The sequence below is a fragment of the Cimex lectularius genome, unplaced genomic scaffold (genome assembly GCF_000648675.2).
Source record: "Cimex lectularius strain Harlan isolate CLEC.00 unplaced genomic scaffold, Clec_2.1 scaffold217, whole genome shotgun sequence".
In the NCBI taxonomy this organism is placed as follows: domain Eukaryota; kingdom Metazoa; phylum Arthropoda; class Insecta; order Hemiptera; family Cimicidae; genus Cimex; species Cimex lectularius.
The window spans coordinates 282,649-306,944 of record NW_019392871.1 but is presented as its reverse complement, the minus strand read 5'-3'; the positions used below and the strand labels follow the sequence as shown (position 1 = coordinate 306,944).

Genomic DNA, 24,296 nt, shown 5'->3' with positions numbered 1-24,296 from the left:
GATTAAAATAAAAGTGGTTGTGTCGGTGTGCTGGATCAGCAGAGAAGATCTCACGTTTCAAGAACACCGTCACTAGTCACCTGGGAGGATTTGACTTGAAGGATCAGCTTCATCCTCACATGATTAACGTGCATACATTGACACACCGACACTTATTTTTGGGTCAAAGCCTACATATGTGTCTGGTGTGCAAAGAAATGTTGCACCATGTGAACCTAATTGAAAGGTGCAATTCCTTGGTATCCATATAGAAAGCACATAAGAATTCCATGTTAGCCATGGTGACGAATTCTTGTATGTATGTTCATTTGGGGGGGGGTTTCGTGAAAAAAGGGCCAGAGGCGACGGTGGGAATCGAACCCACGACCGCGGCGTGAGAGTCTCTCATGCTAACCACTCGGCTACCGCGGTCCCCAAGGTTGTTTTATTGTATATAATACTATATATGTATTGTTTTGTACCCATAGTATGTGTATTGAGATTGAATGTATTTATTAGCGTGAACATATAGTGAGTGGTATGTAGTAGTGATGGAGTACCCCATAAATACTCAACTAGATTAGTTATATAATATGAGTGGAGGATGATGAACGAATATCGAGTACTCTATCACCCTATTGAGTGAATGGATGTAAATAGGAAAGAATTGAGAAAAAAAGTGTTATTGTAAATGGGTTTGGATTTAGAAACTGACTCCATTGGGGTCTGAAATGACTTAGTTGTTGATAGCCTTTTTTAATTCAATCTTGGAAACATGAACCTGGACGCCCAACACCGTGGGTGATGCTTGAGGCTGCCAGTATATTATTGAAAATGGCACAAGTTGGAATTGCCAGTGGGCTGCAAGAAGTGAGTCTTAACTATGTACATCGGTGTGCAAAATTGAGCTTATTTATGAAAATAATAAAATTACTTGCATAAATTATACATTTATAATTATATGTTAGGCCCAGGGGAAATATTACACTCCTGCAGCTTAAAACTTTATATTCAACATAAAACAGAGTCCTGGGTTTATTTTATAGTTATACTTAGTTGTCTCAATATTTAGTTTTAGTAAAACTATCCTATAAAGTATTTTTTATTTATCTGTAGTAGACATTATCTTAAATAACTTTTTCATCATCTGTTCCACTTTGATACATTTAGAACAAAATTCAAAATTACACTATTTCTTTTTTTTGGACCATAGATTTGTGACCATGTCTGTAAAAATAGTCCAGTACACTTTCCAAGCACAGCAACCGTGGTATCTCGCCTCATTTTACAGGGACACATTGGGAATGAAAGTCACATTACTTTGTTATATTTTTGCTTTTTGTAGCATGGAATACTCTATTAAAATTATTGATTTTAAAGGTGCTTAGACATGAGGAATATTTCGATTATTGCCAGAGCACCAAATGCGAAGGGTAAACTATTTTATTTAATTATTCATCAATTTATTTCTAAGAAGCTGTCACTCTCAAACAGAATATATTTACAAGCTTGGAGCAAGACAGTTTTTGGATATTTCCCGGAGCATAAATCTTTTACATTGGAGGTGCATTGCTGTATGAACACAGGTCCACCATTGAAGGAATATCAGCTAGTCGGGTTCACTATCAAGTCATCAGAAATATTGAAACGCGCCAAAGTTTTAGATGAGCCTATATATCAAAAAAAGCATAAATTCATACTAAATGATTCAGATGGACGTCAATTTGTGGTCTTGAAGAAAAGAAAAAAGCCAAACAAAGGCAAGTGTCTTATAAATCATATTTTAAAGTGATACATTTCATCAGAAATCTGCCTGCTGTTATTGCCCTGATTTATGTAAAATGTATCGTTTTGTATACTGAAATATAGTTTAATTGAATTTAAATTGGTCAGAGGGAGGTTGGACTGCGTGATAAAAACCTATTTAGTACTACTTTTAATATAAATAAAATGTAATAAGTTCAGAGTTTAGTATGCTTGGATATTATAAGTAATAAACTCACCAAAATACATAATTCACTACGTATTAAAAATTAGCACCATTTTAGAAATAGTCAAGTATTATAATATAAACTAGCCTTCATCCAAATTAATCCAATATAAAAACTGCAATCTTTGCAAAATTAACGTATTAAGTTGTTTTTTTATTGTTGCTTTTCTTTTATAGTTGTAGGGTACTTTCATTTATCTATCTTGTATTTTTTCCAACTTCTTGTATTTTTTGTTTTATTTTTTATATTTTTTTTAATGAGAATTCGCAACAGCAGAGGTCATATAAACCTTCAGGGTGCCGGTGTTTTTGAAAAAAAAAAGCCTATTTGTAAGTATGTTGGGTTCAAATGCAGGGCTGCTGGATTCGAACCCGGGACCTTTACCTTACAGTGATGAACGTCGTGTCAACGCCTAAACCATTGCGGCCACCGACGCCCCAGTAATTTGTTTAATTAAAGTCTTTATTAACAAAAGGACTTAAATGCATTTTGTGGCTCTCTAATCCTCTTAATAATGCATGGTCTTGATGAAAAAGCAAATTCAGTTGTTACTACCAAGCTTTCGATCTATTTTAAGGCCATCATCAGGACAAAACAATCTCAAATATGTCTACAAATTGATACAATTAAATTTTTCACTGACGATTTCAAATTTCTTTGAAGACCGACTCAGTCCTAACATTTCCAAGGGCTCTGTCTGGTCCCCTCATCAGGCAAATTTTTCTGTAGAGTATTTTGTTTTGTTACTTGAGTCCATAACAAATTTTTTTAAAATTATTTTAATATTATTATGGCCAAGTTTGTGGCCTACAAGCATCTGAGAAAAAAAAAAGATGAGTTGTGAGAAAGAACTGTCTAAGGACAAAGGACTCTTTCAAACAAAGCAGTTTCAACTAGTTGAATGGACGGGTGTCATGGAGTGTAGTCATATAGCAAATGATTGCCTGAACTGCCGAACATTTTCAGACATAGTCAACTTGTCCACCCAGTTGAGCAGCCAGCAGGCACAAATGCCGCACACATTCTCATGCCCACTGGTTGGCTCACAACAGACACAACTTGGTATTCTTCCGTCATATCAGTCGCCTAGTTGAGTCAACTAAGAAAAACAGAAAGCGTTGCCATTTTAAGTTTCATTGAAGAAATTCTTTAGTCCTGTAAGATAGTAGTTATATCAAAAATGGTGAGGGGTATAGCGACAAAATTAAAAAGAGTGAAGCTTGGAAAGAAGTGGCATAGTAATAATTGTGGATAATCGCTCGTTTCCCAATTTTGTCACAATCCACACTTTTCTTTCACTTCATTTCCTCCCTTTTTTGTTTCTCTTCTTGCAAGAAGTGCTCCTGTTTCCTCGGGTTCTTGTATGTACTGAATAACTGAACTCCCATTGGGACGAGAAGTTAATTCCCCAAGTTGTCTTGTGTGAGATTATAAAAAAAAAATTGTGATGTGAAAAAAAAAGATTAATTATAACAAAATAAAAATTTTAGTACTACATTTGAGAACAAATAAACAAATGACATTAAATTTAATGATAGTTAGTTGTTTTTTTTTTAATTTGTAGATCCATTAGTAAAAATTACACTAAGAAGCACAAATCTTAAAAAAACTCTCGATTACTGGCACTGTCAATTGGGGATGTTAATATTCAGCAAAAAGAAAAGATCCGTTGTGGTCGGTTATAATGTTAAGGGAGTCAAATTGAAATTCGTCTTAGGTAAGGATGTATTCTATTAAATGTTACGATATCTCACTACAATTAATTTCAGCTACAAAACAAATCTATCGAGGAAAGGGTTATCTAAAAATAGCTGCACCCCTCTCGTTCATTCAAAAGTTGGGAGAAGCGATGAAGACCAGCAACAATGTTATAACGATGCCGCTTACGCACCTTCGTGTCAACAATTTAGTGGCTGTTAATTTCATGCTGCTCTCTGATCCTGTAAGTTTTGTAAAAGATTATATAAGGCTGCTCTCACACTGGTTCCGACCATGTCTGACTGCGACTATGGACAATTTAGTTGTACAATGTGAGCTCTTACAACGGAACAGACACAAATAATCCAAACTTCGCATTAAAAAGTTTATTAAGTACTTGCATCCTATGGGACCAGAAATCTGCAAATTCGCTTGAAAGGTGGGCAGATGAATGTAGATACCCTCATCTTTCATACTCATCTCATTTGTCAGAAATATAACATATAGTTGCAAGAAGCGAAATGATCTAAAATAGTTGGATTTTTTTTGTGAACTGGTGAAAATGTGTCCTCCTAACCCATAGTGGAGGCATGAACTATAAAAAATTATCTTCCAGGAGAGGGATTTATGGGACCAACGGGAAATTAATTATTACATACCTTTTTTTGTGTGCGCTTTTTCAAGAACAAATATATAAAAAAGATAAATATTTTATATTTAATTCTGTAAGTTTTGTAAAAAGATTATATAAGCTTCTATGCAATGAAAAATCCATTCTTAGAAGTGAGGCCTTCAGTCTTCCATCAAAAGCAAAAAAATCCCAGATTGCTGGGATTGAGTTGCAAGATAAAACAAAATGAACATATATGCATGCTTAAGTCAGTTCCGGTGTGAAAGGGCTGGTTGCATTTCCTAGAATGTTTGTGCTAAGTTGGGTGTATACGGCCATCCAAAAATCAGACGTAGTTAGTGCGAGAGCAGTCATATTGTATAAATAATAATTTTTAAAATTATCATCATTTAGACCAAAGTATATTTTTTAAGCTGTATGATTGTAAAGTATTAACGTTTACACTTCGATGAAGGACGTTTAAGCTTTTTCCTTAAATCGAGACGGTCGTCTGGAGCCCACTCCCACTATCAGATGTCGATTCCCTGTATAAAAATAATAATAAATTAAATTTGGGCTTCTGGAGATAAATCTCACACACTCTTGTATTTCCTAATTTCATAATTAAAAATTTTGTTATTCATTTTATTTATTTTTGCAGGATGCACATTTAATCTGCTTTATAGACGACAAGGGCTTTGAAAAAATGGCAGTCGCCAATCCCAATGCGAATAAACTGCTTAATGCCTACATTGATAGACAAAGTCGTATGAAAAAATTGGAGAGTTTGTCTGAAGAAAATTTCCAGAAAGTCCAAGAACAAAACAAGAGCGATTCCAGTTTTCCATAAAACATTAGGCGTCCATGACAGCCTTAGTATCAATTATAAATGAATAAGCTTTAAGAATGATTGTACTTTTATTATACAATAACAAGTTAGTACCCATATGTACAGATTCTATCATACTAGTCGGACAAAAATTTAATTAGAAAATATATACTTTGTCGATACAATGCATATAGAACTCTTTAGTCATTCTCGGTTCGCACTTTCATAATAAACATCATTGTCAATTTCTATTCTTAGCGGAGAAGTTACAAAATTTTTCAGCCTTTTTTTTGAATGATGTCGTTTACACTTAGATGAAGGACGTTGAAGCTTTTTCCTTAAATCGAGACGGTCGTCTGGAACACTGTCACTCTCACTATCAGATGACGATTCCCTGTATAAAAATAATAATAATTTAAAAAACTATTTAGTCTGCTAGTAAATAAATGTATAAATATTTACCAGTCTCTCGATCTATGTCTCTTTCTTGCATGTTTCCATCTTAATTCCATGTCGTCTATCAATTTGCTGGGCGGTATATCGTTATTATGTTTTCTTTTCCAACCCAACTTATCCCTCAAATCAATTGTATTCACCTTGCTACAAAAGAAACCAAAAAATGTTTTAGTAATAGACAAAAAAAAGTTTAACACTTCATGTCTCATGTACTAACTTAGCAATAGATTTTTGGCTTAAAATTTTCTCCTCCTCTATATCAGCTTGCATCCTTCCCAGTGGCAGTTCTTCTACTGGATTATCCCTGTCAGAATTATCCGCCTCTCTCTGACGAAGGCGTCTCTTGGGTTTAGCAATTTCCCGATTGCTTATAAGTTCCCTGGCATCACATATTGGTAGAATGGGAATCGCCTCGAAAACTGCTTTCTGAGCTGCACCTTTATTACAAGCCAAAATTTCATATTTGAATGAAATATAATTAATTATTATCACTGGAAGTCTTGTAATGATACTTTGTAATCATGATTAAAGTTGCATACATATTTATTTTCTGTAATTTCAATTTTTATGCCAAATTTACTATTCTTAGATTTTGCAAATAATAAAATACGAACTTGCAACAATAAAATAAAATTGTAATATTACTTTTGTGTTCATAATGTCCCCATTGTAGAGCGATGTCGACCCAAGGATTGCTACTTTCAACTCTCAGTTTTTTCGCCACTTCATCACCCTCGTCAAGAAAAACTTTTGACTTTCTTGCAAAATCTGAAATCAAAATGAATAAGTAATGTGGAATCAAAATAAGGCATAATTATTTTTAAAAAATACCCTGTTTAAATGTTTTTTTATCAGAGTATTTCGCATATCTCATAAATAAATTATTGGCAAGAAGGTACGGATGACCTTTCCTCCAGATTCCAGCTGGCAGAGTCATTCTTATATCCTGAATATGGATACTCTCTTCTCCCAGCACCTCTTCCTGAAACAAGCAAATCTCAGTTTTAAATGAATGATCTTTTCACTCAATTTTTTTTTTTTTTTTTAAAGTGTAGTTGAGGGTTGAGGAGGAGTCAAACACTTTTACAGCCAACAATGTACAAATTAAACTAACTTGACTGCCCATACATACAGCATATCCGTTCATACAGATTAATTTTATCATGTTCTACTGATTTCTTTTTATTATGCAAAGATTTTCAATTAATAACATAAACAATCATCTGCAAGTTTATCTACTCATTATCATACAGAAATTTGCTGAATTAAAGAAGTTATAAATATATATTTTTTCTAAGACTTTAAGTAGTTCTAGGTTTAACTACAGGAACTGTGATTGAGTATAATTTAGAAGAAAAAATATATGTAGCCTGTACATATTACAGATATGTGAATATGGGTTTACATAATGGCTAGTGATTCACCCGGAGGAAACAGTTAAGAGAAACCAACCAATGCTTGCACTTAATTAATACGAGGGATTAAATGGCAAGGTCTTGAGGCCACATTTCGGTGTCTTAGGATAGGAAAAGTGCAGAGAAGGCTTGGGTAATAGGGTTAGAAAGGATTGAGAGTCTGGTGTGGAACATTCAGAAGTGGGATCTGATCAGTTCATTGTCAAAAGGAATGTTGAGGTCATTGTGAACAGTGAGGTTAGTGACATATTAAGGAGCTTTAGTAATCTGAAGATTTTTAATTGGAGAGATTGGATGCACTGGAACTAAATGCCTTGGTGGAACCCCACAGTTCCACTCCATATATCCAAAGTGGTAACAGTATTAGTTAACAGAGTTAGTTAAGTTTTGATGGTCAAAACAGATTTCCATCCATCGTAGTAGTTCAAGTCCTCTGTTAAGTCAAGTGTGAGGATTCCACCTCAATCTCCCATTTTGGTATAGTCCTAAGTATGGTAAGTCCTAAGTTGGTAGATCATTGTTATTGATGAACAGTGGAGGTTGAGATGTTATTTCAGTGTAAATGTACATTGGATAATTTTTCTCATTCAGTCTTGCCTTCCACTTTTTGTGCTTGTTCATTAATTTAATCATATGTAATAATAATAATAATAATAACTAATAATTTAATTAGATTATTATTGGATTTATGAGATTCATCATTCAGTGTATCATAGAAAAATGAATATTTGTTAACCAATGTTGGATGAATAATCAAATGTAAATAAATATCCAGGGTTAATGGAAGGAGAAGAAAAATACTATGTGAGTCAGTATTCCTGTTATTTTTACCGCTTGCAGTATTTGTGTTTATCTATGCTAAAAATTTAATTCACTAGTTATTCAGATATTGTGAGATGCGGTCAGGTGTGATGTAGGTTTCAGAAAAACATTTTCTTTATCTTATAAAATGTTTTTCTGAAACCTACATCACACCCGACCGCATCTCACAATATCTGAATAACTATCGATTAACCGTCACTAATCTCTACACATTTAATTCACTATTGCTCATGTAAAAACAATTTTGCTAGTAAATTCTTCAGAGGAAATTTGCATTGTTAAATAATCAGTGATAATAATAAACAGTAAGGGAGAGAGTTTTCATTGAGGATTAATTAATTTTAAAAATTATACAGCGCAACCTTGATAAATTAAAATATTTTTAATTAGAAATTTTAATTGATTCTGTAACTAAAACCATTAATTTAAAGAAGGAAAATTAATAAAGAGAACTATATTTTGAAAATTTTCCACTGATTGCAATTTTCAGGTAAAAATAAGTGTACAATCAATTTTATGAAAAACATTCCTATTATGACGTTTCTTGTACATGCATATTTCTTCATCCATGCATCATTTTCCACTTAAAATTAACATAAATCAATGCCGAAAATAAATTAGCATTTTGCTGCTAGCTAATATAAAATTTCAATTCAATCAATTGCACGTTATTCATTTTAAATCTAATTAGGGAATTCTAACCCTTTATAGTGGACACGAGACAAGACACAAACGTTTAAGTGCAAAAGAGGGAAATCCCAACTATTTCAATATTTTTTTAAATTGGTTCTGCGAGGTTCTACTTTGCTATGTTTTGTTTAAAACTTCAAATAAAAAAACATGTAAATATTTTACTTGCAACTTTCGTACAATGAGAAAGTGATTGCCTTTATTGAAAATTATTTTTTTAATTTTTTTTAATTTAAAGCATACAAAAACATCCTTTGAAATTTTACCAATACAAACTACTATAATTTTTAATATGGAGACAACCATTATCAACATTTACCACTGTAACTCCAAGCAGTCGACCTGCCCATGTTTAATGTAGAAAAACTCACTGTTTCAGTTGCAAATCCGCTCTGCCCCTTGATGTGGATGGAATTTTCAAGTAGAGCTTTGGCGCAACTTGCATCGTCCAGCCAAAAAACATTGCCTACAATGATGCACCAAATTATTTTGAGCCTTTTAACAAGAGTGTGACTATCTTACATGAGTTGTCTGAGATCCATTCTATCGAGGCCGGTTTGTTGTTGGAGAAATATGAAAAAACGTCTTCGGTCTTCATCGTTTCAGTTCCAAGCAAGTGAAGCGCTTCAGTCCTAGTGTACTTATCGACTCCCATTCTAAAATTTAGAAGAAATTATACAAACAATTTTTTTTTTTAATTTAATTTTTTTGTTTTACCTTTTCTGTATAGCGGCAACTTCTGGGTCGGTTGAGGTCGTTTCTGTTTGAGGTATTCCAAAACGCTTTGCCCTGAGTATTTTCTTATCTTCATCCTATTTAACAATTCAAATGTTAAAATAAACTGCTAATTCACTGGACAATTTTAAAGATAAACTGCTAAAACTTTTTAATCATGTTTTTGAAAATTCTGTAATACCAGAAAGCTTCAGTAAATCAGTAATTAAATCTCCCTCTACATAAGAAAGGCAATATTAATTTGGCAAAGAATTATCGAGGCATTTTTAGTTTTCTGATACAATCAATAAATTGTTTACTGGGATAATACCAGGATGATTACAACATTGGGAACAGTGTGACGATACGCTAAATCATCAATCATATCAAGCTGGGTATTTTATGGCTAAAATATTTAAGATTAAGAGTGAATTATTGCAACTTAATTACTCACTGGTAGACCTCAGGATCAGCAGAAATGTACCTTGTGCAATACGGAAGCTTGATTTGATTGATTTGTTGTATAAAGGGAGGGAAAATGGCAGGACACTATTTCATCCTGTAACAATATTTGCTAACTTTCAGTGGACGCAACAGTTCAGGCACCTAAACCGTTGACATGGCATACATCACTGTAATGTAAACTTTTTTTTTTTTGCATCGGCCTGAAGCCACAGCCACATCTGGAGGACGCCCCACCAAACCCCACAAGAGGAAGCCCTTATGCACCACCCGGATCCTCTCTTTTTTCATTTATCATATGCAGATCGCCTTTGCATTTCGGCGGTTACCACAGAAAGATGTGCATGTCATTGCCACCGTCCAGTTCTGGGGATAATAGATTATTGGATCCCGAGGTCCAATTTATGGAATCCACTCCAAAGGTTCATTGAGGGTTGAAATAGCCTAGTTTAAAAAAATAAATAAACAACTTTTAGAACACCAAGACATCCATAATACTTAATAAGTATGGAAGTGCATGTTGTGGAAAAATTAAACAAAAAACTATAAACAAAGAGTAATAAAGAAATTTTAACTTATTTAACTTAGAATTTTAGCTATCAGGTACATTGTGTGCTTAACTAATGTCCAATAAATTAATTAATATCGTAAAGAGCTTAAGAGCCAAACTAGGCATATGTTCAGTAACAAACTGTAAATAAAAAAATTCACAATAAAACTTAAAAAGTAAACTATAGGAACAATAAATTGACAAGTAAATTAATAAATGTTAATATAAAAGCTATTACATTAGGATATGTTTTATTCTTCTGTGCTTCCAGGGATGATAAAGGTTGTCAATGCCTGTATTTCGACATGTGGGATTTTTATGCTATGCCATTATTTAAAAAAAATTTCAGTGCGGCGTTTGATTTCATATTTTAACCAGCTCATTCTTGTTTCATCATGTAGATTGTAGTGCATCGAGGTGAGATGGTGACAAACCTTAATAATTTATTTTGCAATACATGGATTTTTTCAATATTTGTGGTGCATGTGTCATTTCAGGCAGGGCATGCATAAAGTAAAGCGGATTTTACAATTTGATTGTATGTAAGTAGTTTATTTTTTATGCTCATGCCGTGGCTAAATTTCCTTTATACGGACTGATAAATTAAGTTTTTTGTCTATGGTTATACCTAGGTATTTAGTTTTCTCAGACCACTCTACATGACAATCGCTAACCATAACTTTATCACTTAGAAATATGTGCCATCTCAAGAAAAACACGACTTCAGTTTTAAGGGCAATTATACTTTGTTGCCAACAGTTAGAGAATCGGTAGACCGGATTTTCAACCTCAGACAATCTACGAACAATAGTATCTGGCCTCCATGCAGAGCTATTTATCATTATGTCATCTGATAATGAATAATCTTAAACTGCTACTGTTTCAAAAAATAACATTGGAATGGGAAGAATTTATTAATTATTTGAATGGTAGCAACTGGGAAAATTTAGTCAGTATCTGCTGCAAACGTATAATTTTAGAAAAATTTTAATCAAAGAATTCATCTTTTAGTTAGGAACTTTATATTTCTATTTTTATTTTTAAATTTTGTTTTTTAAACACATCTGAATCAACACTTAAGCTCGGTTTCCAATGCGTGAAAATCACTCATGCAACTGCTTCGCAAAACTTGGCCGGGGTAGCCGGGGCTCCAAAACTTTTGGCGCGAGGATGTTTCGGTATGAGCTGACAGGATGTCAAAGGGCTTTCTGTTTCTCTCCGTGTATACGCACACGTGTCTCGAGCTTCAGAATGAACCTACATTCAACTTATACAACTGTATGGAGCTATTGATTTTTCTCGGAAGCTAAACATAATAAAAACAAGATAGAGGATGCATGGAAGGAAATCTGCTATTTTCTTTGTATGTTTTTCTTTTCAATCTTAACATAAAGTCGCCTTGATAGTAAACGCTGATTCTGTCATAGGTGTAGACATGCTTGTCCCGTGCAAACTGGTGGCACACCTTGTTTCACCTCTATGTTGCGAAATGTTTCGTGAGTGATTCTCGCGTTTAGAGATTTTCACGCAATGGAAGGGCAGCTCTACCCACTATGTAGTCCATGTAGTTGTAACGCTTTGTGAAACAAAAAGATGTTTTGTATTGTGAATATTAATAAAATGCATTTATTAGTATTATTATAAAACTGACTCTAGAAGCTGTAGTGATTTTTGGGTTCAAAACAATCAGTGTAGAAAAAATTGAAATTTTCATGAAACAAAATTGCTTTGTGGGTTATATTCAAAATATGTATAAATAAATTTAACGTACGATTTTAGTGGTCGCTGTCTGTTCGTCGATTAATTCTCCTTCCTCCAATTCGTGCATAATGTCATCGTCGACTTCCATTGCAAAATACAGAACTGTCACCACACAATTCGTATTAATTTAGGAACGGGATGGTCTTTTCTTGCGGTTCCACACCATAAAAACAAACTAGACATTCAACATGAATTTACTGTTTGAGACGGCGCTTTTTCCCGTGTATTTAACAAGTAAACAAACAGACAAAACGGTCGGGCAAGCTTGTTCGTTTGAGGTTACGCTCTTCTTGTTTTTCAGAAGAAAATGAACAAGTGTCGACATCTCTTCTGATTAATGTATCGATCGGTGTATCGATACGTCAATTGTCAATTTTGTCAGTCCATGCGCCGAAGTCCGAACTGCTCTTTCCTTTTGATCAGAAGGCGTTAGATTGGTGTGATCTGCTTTTAAAAATTCAATAAAATATGAATTCGCCAAAAACTTTCTTATTGTAAAGGTACAAATAGGACTTTAAGCTCTCACATAATTTTTGTTTTAAAAACATAATAATATTAGCAATAATCTATACATTTGCTGGATTCGTGAGGATCGTCAAGAATGAGGTAGTTTTAAAAAAACCTTTTTCATTTTTTTTTGCCGACGTTTCGACCTTTATTCGGGTCATCTTCAGGGCATAAAGTGTGGTGCTATTCTTGTGGTGTCATATTGGTGTTATGTGAAATTGTTGACTACAAAATTATTAACGCACAATAATCTATATGTTTTTTAGTATGTCCTAGTTAACCAAGTTATAATTTAAATTGATTTATAATTTTTATGTAAAGTGTGGTTGAGACAAAAAATTAGTGCCATGAGCAGGACTCGAACCCACGACTCCTGGCCTACACCCAACAATTAGCAATAATAATAAAATATACAAAGAAGTAATGAAAATAATATATTCTTTAAAATATTATTATTTATAATCAAATGATGAAACCACATTAAAAAAGGACAATCAGAAAGAGTAATAAGATAAAAATATGGGGAATAGGAAAGGAAGAAAAGAAGATGATTCATGTAGTTTTTAAAAACACTGTCATGGACCTGAAACAAGGGGAAGCAAATCCCACAGTTTTGACCCTGCAATTCAGAAGGATAAAACTATTGTTTTATAGGAGTATTGAAGGCTTGGGATATGATTTTATTTTATTTTTGAGCTCAGCATACAGATGCCAGCTATTTCAGCATTATTTTTTCAGAATTGTTCAGGATTCTAACTTCCAATTTTTAGGCACATTAGTGCAATATGACTGTCCCAAAATAATCAGTGACTGCTCTGTTCACTATTATCCTAGGTATCTAATTTCTATTTCTCTCGGAAAAAAGTGTTTGTTTTTTTCCACACATTTGGTAAATTCAGAATTGGAAAGCACAAAGAAAATTGTAGCCAATTATTATAAACCAGTTGCACATTAAATACATTTCTTTTATTACCATTATCAAATTATGGCATGTTTTTTCTTATACATCATAGTATACACTTACAAACATTTCCTTTGGAAAGTATGCTTTGAATTTAAATTGAATATTACAAAGAAATCTGGTTAATTGGTATATTTCTGCAATTATCACATACTTCAGTAAATAAATTGAACAAAATGTAGTAAAATAACATTCACTTGAAAAATTTATTTAACAATTTGAATACTTTTCGCCAATAATCAGCAATTATTGCATATCCTACACATACCTTTTCAATTTAATTATGTTTTTTGAACAATAAATTTTTATTTTAAGTTCCTATTCCAGGCAGAGTATAGGCAATGTAGACAGTAGAGTATGTACAATGTACTCGTAGATTACTTGTATATCTGATTACTGAGTGATTACTGCTCAACTGTATCATTGAAAAACCAGTTTGAGTTTTAAACTTTTATAAATTATACAAAATGGAAATTTTAACTTCAGTATTTTATTATTTGGACTTTCTCCCTGAAAGGGTTGTCACTCCCCGATGTGCTGACTCTAGGGTCTATCTACATCAGGGAGTTCACCCACCCCATTTTGTGGCTGGGGCACTAGTATCCCCCTTAAGCCGTATTGTATTATTATTAAATTCAATAAGCTTTTGTGCAAAAAAGTGCTTTCAGTTGTATACAAGAATTGAAAATAAACATTGCCTTTATAATATGTTGCTCATCCACTAATGTTCCTTATTGTATTTTTCCATTATTTCATTTTGTTATATTCATCTATTCCAGTTTCATTAATACGATTTTTTTTTTCAAAAACATTTTTCACTTTTGTACATTAGTTTAGGCCTGGACAATGGCAGGAATAGTGCGATTTGCCATGGTAGGATAATGTCAAACATTCACTGCGTACAAAAATATTTTACATTTAATACAATAATTTGTTTCAAATATTTTTTTGACAATAAAACATAAATATAACGTATAACTGTTTTTTTACATTTTACATAATCCAATCAAAACAATAATAGATCAGTTAAAAATGTGTTTTGAATAAAATCATTTGGCAAATTTTTATTTTTATTCTACTTTCTTGAATACTCAATCAAAATTCATAGTACCCATATTTATTTTTCTATTTCAAATCCTAGTTGAAGAGAACCCGCAGAGCGGTATGTAAGCCAGTCAATTTAATTAATTCATAATTCTCAATAATGTCAAACAGTTTTCACACTCCGTCAAGAAATAAAAAGCATTCACACATGTTACAATATGACTCCACATGTTCCATTCTTACTAACTTGAATTCAAGAAATAGTCTTTAACTTTTTTATGACCTATTTACGCTTAACTCTTAGTTTTCTTTATAAAAATTAATAATAATTATTATAATTTAGTCATTTGTACAACCTTTAATCTATTCATTAAATCTTCATTATTATTGGGAAATTATCTGTTAAGTATTATATGAAATGTACGCTCAGTAGTAATAACAATAATAAAATATATTTGTATAATAAATAAGTTTGTCCCACATGAAAAAAAAATAAAATAAATAAAATAAAGTGGGTTCTCTTTTCAACTAGACAGCTGTTTTTTTTTTAATTTGGATTTTTCTTTGTTATGTCAAGTAATTGGTTTATTAACTGTTTCATGTTAAAATATTTTAAGTCAGTAGTTGACGTATATGTTCATAATACCAATAAGAAATATAATCTTGTCCTTTTTTAAATTAGTTATTATTTTGAAGAAAAAATATTACAACTTTTTTGCATATATGTCTAAAATAATATACAATGCATATACAAAACTCCAAATAAATAATCTTATTACATCTTTCGACCCCCTCCCGTCATTCAATTCATTTTTCCACTCTATGCCTTTCTTACAGTGTGTATATTATGTTACTATATTAAAACATAAGACTTATTATCAGTAAAGTTATTTAAGTTATTTATGAACAATAATCTAAAATATCTCATTAAATAATTGTAAGAGATCTTGGAATTGCCACAATTTTTGCAAAATAGGATAGCATGACAGCTTTTATATTTCTTTATCTTATGATTTTTCCTTCTTGAAGGTGGGATAATAGATTATCTAAAAAAAAAAAAAATAAATAAATATTAATGACTGACAACCACTGTTTTAACCATTGCTCTTGACTATTGACTATTGCTTTTAACCATTGACTCACCTGAGGAAGGATTAAAATAAATCCGAAACATTGGGAATAAAAACTGGTTGCGGTTTTTTTGAGATGACGTCTCAGACTATCCCACCTTCAAGAAGGAAAAATCATAAGTTAAACTGTTGAGATCGAAATATATTTCTTTATGTTTAAAAATGTCATTTACAACCCAGTAATCTGAGTTGATTTTATTTTTCCTTTTAGAAAGAAGAGATTTTCAACATTTTCCAAAGAAAAAAATTCATACGATGAGCAATGCAATATTGCCCGCAAGAAGCTGCAAACACGGAAAATGTTTGATAAACTTGGGCAACAATTTTGGCAGTATTCTATTAAAAGTGATAAACAACAATATTCAAATTGAGAGATCTGACATTTTTGTAAAAAGCTTTTCCAACAATGCTTTCGTTTCGATGATTTCACAATTAAACGAAAAAAAGAAATATGGATGCATTGAAAGTAGAAATAACCGCCCTATTAATACATGTGGAAGGACGGTGGTAGTTTTTGAACATTTATACACCCCAAAACGCTTAAAAAATCATAATAAAGCATTGAAGAACAAAGACAAACAACCTAATGCATCAGAAGCATGTACAGAAATGCAATACATGGCACAAGGAAAAGCCATTGGAAATAATAACGAACCTATGTTAAAAGAAAATACAAAAAATCTATTTGAAACTCGTAGCATTGATTATACTGACAAAAAAGTTATGACTAGAAAATTAGAATTGGTAAGGACCTTCTCAAAACAAGTCCATGGAAAAATGTCTATTATATTCAAGCAATCGTACAAGTTTAAAAGTGATGAATGTTCATCTACCAATCAAACAGTCAATTTTAAAAATTCAATTAATTTTAATGATTCTAATATTCAAGCGACAGGTTCTAAGGTAAATTTATGTAATTTGGTTCGAGATGAAAATGTAACAAATTTAGAAAATAGCACACCTAGCATGTTATCTGAAGGAAACAGTATAGATAAAAAAGAAAACCATTTTTCCATTATTAAAATGGCCAAAGTTTTAAATGCAAAAAGTCAAAATGCTCCAACAGATTATGTAGGCAAGGTGAAAATACTATTTAATCATTCAGGAAGGTTCAAAAGTTCGGTTCTTCCATCTTCTGAACGTGATTCTGATCTTGAAAGGCAAAACAAGGATAAGGAATGTACAGTTTGTTCAAAAGAACATAAAAGTAAAAATGATTTGATTTTCTTAGAAGGTAGCGTACCCCAAAAAATAATCCAATATTTCAAGCCTCTACTTAAAAATATGACGTATAGCCAGAAGCCAAGTTCTTTCGACAATTCAAAACCTTTGGAATCAGGTAAAATGAAAATAAATTTTAACCATTCAACAAAAACTAAATCATTTAACAAAGTAGGTAATATATTGGCTAAAAATGATGCTTCCAAACAGGATAATGACAATGTTTACACTTTGACAAACACGGAAGAAACAAACACTGAATTAAATTCACAGCCAGAAAATAAATTGACTAAAAATGATACTTTTATTGATGCGCATGATTTTTCTGGATGTAACATAGCTTCCAATGTCAATACAATGAACAGTTGTACACTTCAAGAGCAAGAAAGTACAGTTGCTGAAATTCCAGAAAGCAAAAGGGAAACATTTCAAGTTGAAAAAACTTGCAACTTTAATGCGGAGACGACGCATGCACAAAATCAAGACGGGTGCGTTGACAATATTACAATGCATAAAATCAATACAAATGTGCACAAAGTAAAATATCTGCCGAAAAAAATAAAAAAATCCAAACTTATGAGCAAGAGCAAGAGAAAATTACCGCCTTCAGCCACAAGAATCGCATTGGAAAAATCTAAACAAAGTCTAGATAGGTTGATAATGTTCAACAGTGATCCACAATGTGGTTTTATAACTGGTAATCCTGACAAGATCAAAACCGTAGAAGACATGGTTGAAGGCACAAAACCTAGAAAAGTGGAGGAACGAGGTTTAAAAGAAAAAGTCATAGTTCAAAAGTTTGATGGTAATATAGAAAAAATGAGCGAAACAGAAAATAAAGTAATTTCTCAGGGTGAAGAAAATTTTGATAAGAAAAAAATTCCATTACAGAAAACAGAACAAAATAATCTAAAAGCTATAAATAAATGTCATTCAGAAAATAACTTGGAATTTACAAACTTACTTTCCGACCCTCATGAAATTGGAATTATGACAATAAATTCAACTAGAACTGCAGAGCCAATAGAAAGTAACGATGATGCTAATTTTTATAAAAGAATATTTACTGACACAAATGCACTTAAAAAGTTGGTTAAGAAAAAAACACCAAGTTATAAGATGACCGAAAATAAATCTTTTCCATCTGTTGAAGTCATAAATAAGGAAGATAAGCATAATGAAGAAACGCTAAAAAATGAAAAACAATTGGACACTTTTCAGACAGATCCACTTGGCTGTAAACCCTTTTTGAAGAGTGTCTCTAATCTTCTGGAAATAATTCAAATAAACGAATTTATAGATGATATAATAAAAACTCCAGGCCGCAAAATGAAACCTGGTGTATGTACTACACAAAATAAAAAAAACCCTGGCATTTCAAAGGAAAAGAATAAAATTTTAGTAACAAATTGTAAAAGTGCACAATTAGATGTTCCCACAATTCCTGACAACAAGAGAATATTTCAGTTGGGACCCAACAAAATTACTATTACTGAAATATCTAAAACAGATGCCTTTCCTCCTCCAGTTGTAAAAGTGCAAAACTGTGATGTTGGAAACAATCCGAGTCAGACTGAACAGTCAACAAAAAAACAAGTCCAGGCAGCAGAAATGGAACATCCAAAAGGAATGAAACTCTCTACATTAAAAGAAAGTTTGCCGGCACAAGACAGTTCGAAAGAAAATGATCCCAATTCTTCAACAATTTCAAAAATTAGAAAAAGTGCCACTATTAAAATGATAAACCATTTTGAAAGTTTTCAAGGAGTGATTGATTTTCCTCAAGGAACTAAAATAGTTAAAAATGTAGTGAAAGATCGTATGCAAGCTTATCAAGATATTTCTAAAAAATTTGAAAAAATGGGCTTGTATAGGAAAGTGCCCAAAAAAAAGTTGATGGAAGAAATTGAAGATTCGAGAAAAAATACCTTGGCCACTATCAAACGAGATCTCGAACTCCAAGACAAATATAAAAATACTCCAAAAGGAAAGCGCATGCAAGACTACTTCCACAGTTTCAAGTTTAGGTTGACAAGCACGATGAAAGAGTACGGCAAAAGAAAAAATTTAAAGAATAGTAAGAAAATGTTAATTTCGAGCAAACTAGGAAAGCTGAACCCACAAACTAGCCCAAGTAAACCATCATTTGCTCGCAAAGGAAATAGAAAGAATAAATACGTCTAGCCTCGTACAAAATTGAAACTGAAACTAGTTCAATTATCTGTTCAAATAAATATTAATGTATGTTATTTTAAATTGTTTCTCTCTTTTTTTATTTTTTATTCTTTTTACTATTTAATGTGGGCTAATTGTAAGTTTCTAGTCTGTATGGTATCCATTTTTCTTTTTAATAAATTAATTTTGAGTTGTGTTTAATAAGTTTTAACTTTTACAAATTTTAAAGTAACTAAACTACTATAACTATTAATAATAATTTATATTTAAGAATAATTATAAATTTATATACACAGATTTATATAAGCTCAAATATGCACATGCATTTACGTAATGCACACAAGTGTACAGAGTAAAGGCTATCACTTCTCACAACTCGCTGGCAATTCCAACTTTTATGTAATTTACATACCATTCACTCAGTTAGGGTGATGGAGTACTCGGCATTCCTCTATTGCCCTCTACACTTATTATATAATTAATCTAATTGAGGTTGAAGGGGTACTAAATGATCTTACATTACACATTCACGCTAATAAATACATTCATTTTCAATATACACAAAATGAGATCTACTAAATACTATATACAGCAAAACAAACTTTCTTCCTTCAAAAATTAGAACAGCGGACTCAAATCCTGCCTGTTCAATCACAACTCTCAATTTTGTGGCATTCCTACATCCTCATGAGGCAAGGAATCCTCCTACCTTCAGTTAGGTAGGATACTCCAACGTTTCTCTACATGCTGGTCAAAAGAGACTATGTGTCACCTCGCCTATTCTTAATTGGGTGAGGGTGACCGTTCTTACCCCACAAACTATTGTATTATGTAATCAATTACTTAAATATTAAAAATAAACATAATAATAATTTGGAGATTAAGGAAATTTATGATATTTGAAAAAAAATACATTTGTGATATAGAAACACAAAAACTTATATATTTTACATTAAATACAAACTATAAAGTATAAACAACATTTTATCAAAGAATATACTAATTACATATCATTTCGTTCAAAAGATTGAAAAAATATTATTTCCTCTGCTATAATTGATGCTGTTTGTTTATAATTATTTTCCTCTTTGGAAGATCCATACGTTAACCGACCAGATACGTGTAAACGTTGGCCTTTTTTTAAATTATTGAAAACTAATTCCTGCAACGATGGTTTAAATACACAGATTCTATGCCAGTCTGTTTTTTGTACCATTTCACCTGTAAATTTAAAATATAAAAAAATTTAATGATACTTTTTTCTTTTTTAGTAGTATAGTTTTTTTACCGGTTTCATGCCTGAAATTATTGTGGGTAGCAATCGAAAAAATGACTACAGAATTTTTATCAGTCCCTTTTTTCACAGGAACACTTCCCACTCGTCCCAGAAGTGTGACATTGTTTATCGCTTTAAAAAATATTAATAAAATATTAAATAATTATATTTCACGGATTAATAATTAAGCATTACTTTTTTCTAATATGGCATTCTCTTGTAATGTTCTTGTCATTGTTCGAATATTTTTATGAAAATTTAATGCCACAGCTGGCTTTAAATGTTGCAGTACCTAAAACACATTTTTACTGTTTTAATTTGAAAAATCAAGCAGTAAGAATTTTAAAGGAAACAAATAAAGCATTTTTAAGGGGCAGGAGAAGGAAGGTGAAAGAGAAAAAGAGATTGTGAATGAAAAAGAGCATAGGAGAGAAAAAAAGAGAGAGAGAGAGAGAGAGAGAGAGAGAGAGAGAGAGAGAGAGAGAGANAGGGAGAGGGAGAGGGAGAGAGAGGGAGAGAGAGAGAGGGAGAGAGAGAGAGAGTGAGGAGAGGGGGGTCATACAAAAGACCAAGACCAGCTTAGAGTATTTTTTAACTCACTTTGTAATATGAATTTGTCAGTAATTTGGTTTTAATACCACCTACAGCAATTGGTTCGGATTACTATGAGGTCACTGTATTAATAAAGTATGCTATGCTAAATGATTATTATATTAGATGACAATAAATCTATTATGTGTTTTTAGTTGGTCCTATTGATCAAAATAATTACTTTAATTATTATGCAAAGTATGATTGAGTTGAATATTGGCAAAAGGGAGGTAAATGCAAAAAGTTGTAGATTGAGATGATTAGTTGGTGTCTTGAGGGCAGAAGTCACGATGGCTCAAATGGTAGAACCACCAAGGTACTAATCCAGAGGTCTTGGGTTCAACTCTCACTCGTGATACTAATTTTTTAACTCAACCAAACTTTGCATAATAATTATTGGGTTGTCCGGAAAATAATGCAGGATTTTAAGTTTTCATTTAAAAAAATCTATATAAAATATTCTGTTTACGTTTACAGGATTACTCATNGTATGGGAAATTATTTTGATTAAAGAACATTGCTTTAAAGTAACTAGTTTCTTTTTTTTTGTTTAATACCAAAATCCTGCATTATTTTCCGGACAACCCAATATAATAAAAGATCCATTTTATAATTAATGGTCTAATTGACCATATTAATTATTTCAATTAATTATTCTTTTTATGTAAAATCTTGGTTGAGATGAAAATGTTAGCGTCAAACCCATGATGTTCGGCTCAATACTTAAGCTATCGTGACTTCGGTTATAGCAGCAGCTATTAAGCTGAAGGTCTTGGGGTCACAAAACGATCCCATTTAATGGTAATTTAACTATTGTATCAATTACAACACGCACAAGTAAAGAATAACTCTTCTTTACTCTTTTTCTCTTTGTTTTGTATTTCAAACCTTACTATTTGATATTCTTGACTTTACTAAGTTTTTATTTTATTTTCGCTAATTCTATTCACTGTACATGCATCGCACCGAACCATTGACCAACCTCCACGTCGACTCATACATATCTCTTCTTCGGCATGCATTTTATGTCCATGTTACAAAATATTAATACCATATCCTATTTCTACCTTAATTTTATTATTTCATAAAACATAAATAAGCAGTACACAAGAGAGGAATGGCTACACTGAGGCAGTTTACCTAGACAGTATGGATCAGCTAACCAGTCACTTTTTATTGCAGTGAATACAATAACAAATAACAATAATAACAAACTATATTATTATGTAACAACAATTTTAGGGGAAATTGTATACATTGGCTATGTTCAGATTCGAATATTACTATTGTTTGCATATCTGAAAAAAGTTAATCAGTAATAATAACCATGCGTTTTGTTTATTTAAACTGTCCACGTGGTTGGTTTCAAATACTTAAATTAGTCTCAAGGGCTTCAAAACTATCCATAAAACCATAAAAGCAGGTGTTAAGAAAGAAAAAAAGACTATTTAAAAATTCATTAGAGACTTGTCTGCAAACGTGTGTATGCATGATAAACTACTTGAATTTAATATTCGAAGAAACATAGAATAAAGCGTTCCAATAATAGGATTTCTTACTTTAAACATTTTTCCTCAGTTTTGGAAGTATTGTTCCAAAAGGCTATAAACGAATTGAAGAAATGCTCATTGGAGGGAAATCAGTTTCAACCAGTGTTTTCAAGACGGTGTCAACATTATTTTATATTGGCATTAACCTAACAAACCTTAATCAGGAGGTTACCGCATTGTAAACAAAGAACACCTATTACAATTCTTGTTTAACTAGTCTGTAAATCTGGAATAAATCCATAAAAATTAGCTTATGGCGAATTTGTCAATAAAAAATAAACATTGTATTACATTAACATTGTTTACTTTTAACATGCCCACCTGCATATTTCATACAAATAATTTGAAAAACTGAATTTTGTTCGTACTAGTTTGAATCTGTTTTTGGTTTTATATCATGAATTGATAAAGAAGTAAAGCAAAACATTTTCTAATCGATAAAGTAGTTTGTCATATAATACTTTGCATGCATCACACCACGAAACTCTGAAGTAAGTCAGAAAAAATACTAGTTTAAAATAAACAGAATAAATTATTATAATAAAAGTTTCTTAACTCATAACAAGAAATCCTCCTAAAAGTATAAGATTTAGTTAAAATAGTTCAAAAATACAAATTTAAATAAAACAAACTGTATTTCATTTAAAAAAAAATCATATACATAAAATAAAATTACACTGTGAATATAAAAATAGTTCAGGATTTTTGTGTTTTCCTTCTGTATTTGTTTTGTAGCTTTTTGTATTCCTTGCGGAACTTGGTACGCTTTTGTTCAATGATGTTGACATAGCGCTTTTTCACTTCTTTCTGGAACTTGTCGTCTGCGAGAAGCTCATCGACAAGTGTCGGCTTTCTCATCTTCTTCGGGAGACGGCTGTGGTAGAAATCCGCCGGAGAGTCTAGCACTTTACCCACTTGGATATCCTTGGACAGGTTCTTCAAGTCGTTCTTTTTGTAGAAGTGCTTCGAATCGAATATCGATCGCATCTTCAGCACCTCGACGTCCGTCTTCACCTCTTCGGGCAATTCTTGCTTGGGCTGAAACACAGACGGGTTTGTAGTTCAATAAAGACAAATTCGGTATGGACACTCACCTTTTTCTTCTTTCTCTTGCTAGTTCTTTCCTTGTGTGGAAGGACTGTATGCTTTTCTAACGGAGTGTTCAGTATACTCTTCTTAAGCACTTCTTCGATCCCGTTAGTCTGTTTTATGTTGTTCTTCTCGGATGTCATGCCCAAAGAGACATACACATCTTCTGAATCGAGCAAATCGCCTTTACCCATCACGATGACGAATAAATTTAGTTAACAATTCTCGCGATAAACAGTTAATTCGTCATTTAACTTGATAAGCCCAGAAATTATCTCAAATTTATATTATAATCTCTATGGTAAAAATAATAGTTGAACATGCCTTACAAAAGATAACAATGTTAAAACCTCTTCAATCGTCACGCTCTTTATCAATATATAACTCGCTTTTGTCTACTTCTGAAACATCACCAAGTCTAAAATGGTGCATTTTTAAAATTTATACTTTTTTCTATAAAATTTATTAATTAATAATCCGGCAGACATATTAGCATGCCGTATAGTGGAACGTGTATTTTATTTTATTTTTTATTTTAGTTGTTAACATGTACAATGGAAATTAAGGGGAAGCACTGGTGAATGTAAACACCCGGTTTACTATAATAAAATAAATTTAAAAAAATTAAAAAACAGTGTAAAACAAATTGAATTTTCAAGATGAAAGTAATTATTGAAATAGGTTGTGAATAGATGTACTTTTTTAAACGCAAAGACGGTTGAGAAGAAGTTTCACGAAAGGGATTCAAGCACACGAACTTCAGATTGATCCTCGA

At 32.0% G+C, this 24,296-nt stretch overlaps 5 protein-coding genes across 7 annotated transcripts; 2 read left to right on the top strand and 3 right to left on the bottom strand.

Moving 5' to 3' along the window:
- Positions 1–1,111: 1,111 nt before the first annotated feature.
- LOC106661565 (glyoxalase domain-containing protein 4-like) lies at positions 1,112–5,186 on the top strand. 3 transcript variants are annotated; one of them, XM_014385060.2, is made up of 6 exons: positions 1,112–1,289; positions 1,360–1,412; positions 1,474–1,739; positions 3,535–3,687; positions 3,740–3,912; positions 4,940–5,186. In XM_014385060.2, the coding sequence occupies exons 1-6, from the start codon at positions 1,203–1,205 to the stop codon at positions 5,126–5,128; spliced, it is 921 nt and encodes a 306-aa protein (XP_014240546.1). In that variant the 5' UTR covers positions 1,112–1,202; the 3' UTR covers positions 5,129–5,186. The 3 variants fall into 3 exon arrangements, with proteins under 3 accessions (XP_014240546.1, XP_014240548.1, XP_014240547.1); XM_014385061.2 differs by having other exon boundaries at positions 1,126–1,289; positions 1,488–1,739; XM_014385062.2 differs by having other exon boundaries at positions 1,112–1,412; positions 1,488–1,739.
- LOC106661564 (nuclear cap-binding protein subunit 3-like) lies at positions 5,178–12,309 on the bottom strand. Its single transcript, XM_014385059.2, has 9 exons — positions 11,988–12,309; positions 9,208–9,302; positions 9,013–9,146; positions 8,862–8,956; positions 6,395–6,545; positions 6,209–6,331; positions 5,781–6,000; positions 5,570–5,707; positions 5,178–5,501 (listed from the first exon to the last, which is right to left on the bottom strand). Exons 1-9 carry the CDS (start codon positions 12,063–12,065, stop codon positions 5,312–5,314), a joined length of 1,224 nt encoding a protein of 407 aa, XP_014240545.1. The 5' UTR covers positions 12,066–12,309; the 3' UTR covers positions 5,178–5,311.
- Positions 12,310–14,465: 2,156 nt separating this feature from the next.
- Positions 14,466–19,096, top strand: LOC106661585. Its single transcript, XM_014385098.2, has 2 exons — positions 14,466–14,607; positions 15,831–19,096. Exon 2 carries the CDS (start codon positions 15,875–15,877, stop codon positions 19,022–19,024), a length of 3,150 nt encoding a protein of 1,049 aa, XP_014240584.1. The 5' UTR covers positions 14,466–14,607; positions 15,831–15,874; the 3' UTR covers positions 19,025–19,096.
- An 842-nt stretch (positions 19,097–19,938) lies between these two features.
- Positions 19,939–22,592, bottom strand: LOC106661332 (single-stranded DNA-binding protein, mitochondrial). Its single transcript, XM_014384633.2, has 4 exons — positions 22,442–22,592; positions 20,487–20,583; positions 20,304–20,423; positions 19,939–20,236 (listed from the first exon to the last, which is right to left on the bottom strand). The coding sequence occupies exons 1-4, from the start codon at positions 22,448–22,450 to the stop codon at positions 20,019–20,021; spliced, it is 444 nt and encodes a 147-aa protein (XP_014240119.1). The 5' UTR covers positions 22,451–22,592; the 3' UTR covers positions 19,939–20,018.
- Positions 22,593–23,099: 507 nt separating this feature from the next.
- On the bottom strand, positions 23,100–23,873 carry LOC106661330 (deoxynucleotidyltransferase terminal-interacting protein 2). The gene is made up of 2 exons (XM_014384630.2): positions 23,527–23,873; positions 23,100–23,470 (listed from the first exon to the last, which is right to left on the bottom strand). The coding sequence occupies exons 1-2, from the start codon at positions 23,713–23,715 to the stop codon at positions 23,129–23,131; spliced, it is 531 nt and encodes a 176-aa protein (XP_014240116.1). The 5' UTR covers positions 23,716–23,873; the 3' UTR covers positions 23,100–23,128.
- Between the last annotated feature and the right edge of the window lie 423 nt (positions 23,874–24,296).

Coding starts and splice junctions, on each gene's coding strand:
- LOC106661565 (XM_014385060.2), top strand. CDS start 1,203: ATGTCTGTAAAAATAGTCCAGTACACTTTCCAAGCACAGCAACCGTGG. Junction 1,413..1,473: donor CAGAGCACCAAATGCGAAGG/GTAAACTATTTT, acceptor ACTCTCAAACAG/AATATATTTACAAGCTTGGA. Junction 3,688..3,739: donor CAAATTGAAATTCGTCTTAG/GTAAGGATGTAT, acceptor AATTAATTTCAG/CTACAAAACAAATCTATCGA.
- LOC106661564 (XM_014385059.2), bottom strand. CDS start 12,065: ATGGAAGTCGACGATGACATTATGCACGAATTGGAGGAAGGAGAATTA. Junction 6,001..6,208: donor GGGACATTATGAACACAAAA/GTAATATTACAA, acceptor CTTGTAATAAAG/GTGCAGCTCAGAAAGCAGTT. Junction 5,502..5,569: donor AGACATAGATCGAGAGACTG/GTAAATATTTAT, acceptor ATTTTTATACAG/GGAATCGTCATCTGATAGTG.
- LOC106661585 (XM_014385098.2), top strand. CDS start 15,875: ATGAGCAATGCAATATTGCCCGCAAGAAGCTGCAAACACGGAAAATGT.
- LOC106661332 (XM_014384633.2), bottom strand. Junction 20,424..20,486: donor GAATGCCATATTAGAAAAAA/GTAATGCTTAAT, acceptor TATTTTTTAAAG/CGATAAACAATGTCACACTT. Junction 20,237..20,303: donor TAATTTCAGGCATGAAACCG/GTAAAAAAACTA, acceptor TTAAATTTACAG/GTGAAATGGTACAAAAAACA.
- LOC106661330 (XM_014384630.2), bottom strand. CDS start 23,715: ATGGGTAAAGGCGATTTGCTCGATTCAGAAGATGTGTATGTCTCTTTG. Junction 23,471..23,526: donor GCAAGAGAAAGAAGAAAAAG/GTGAGTGTCCAT, acceptor TCTGTGTTTCAG/CCCAAGCAAGAATTGCCCGA.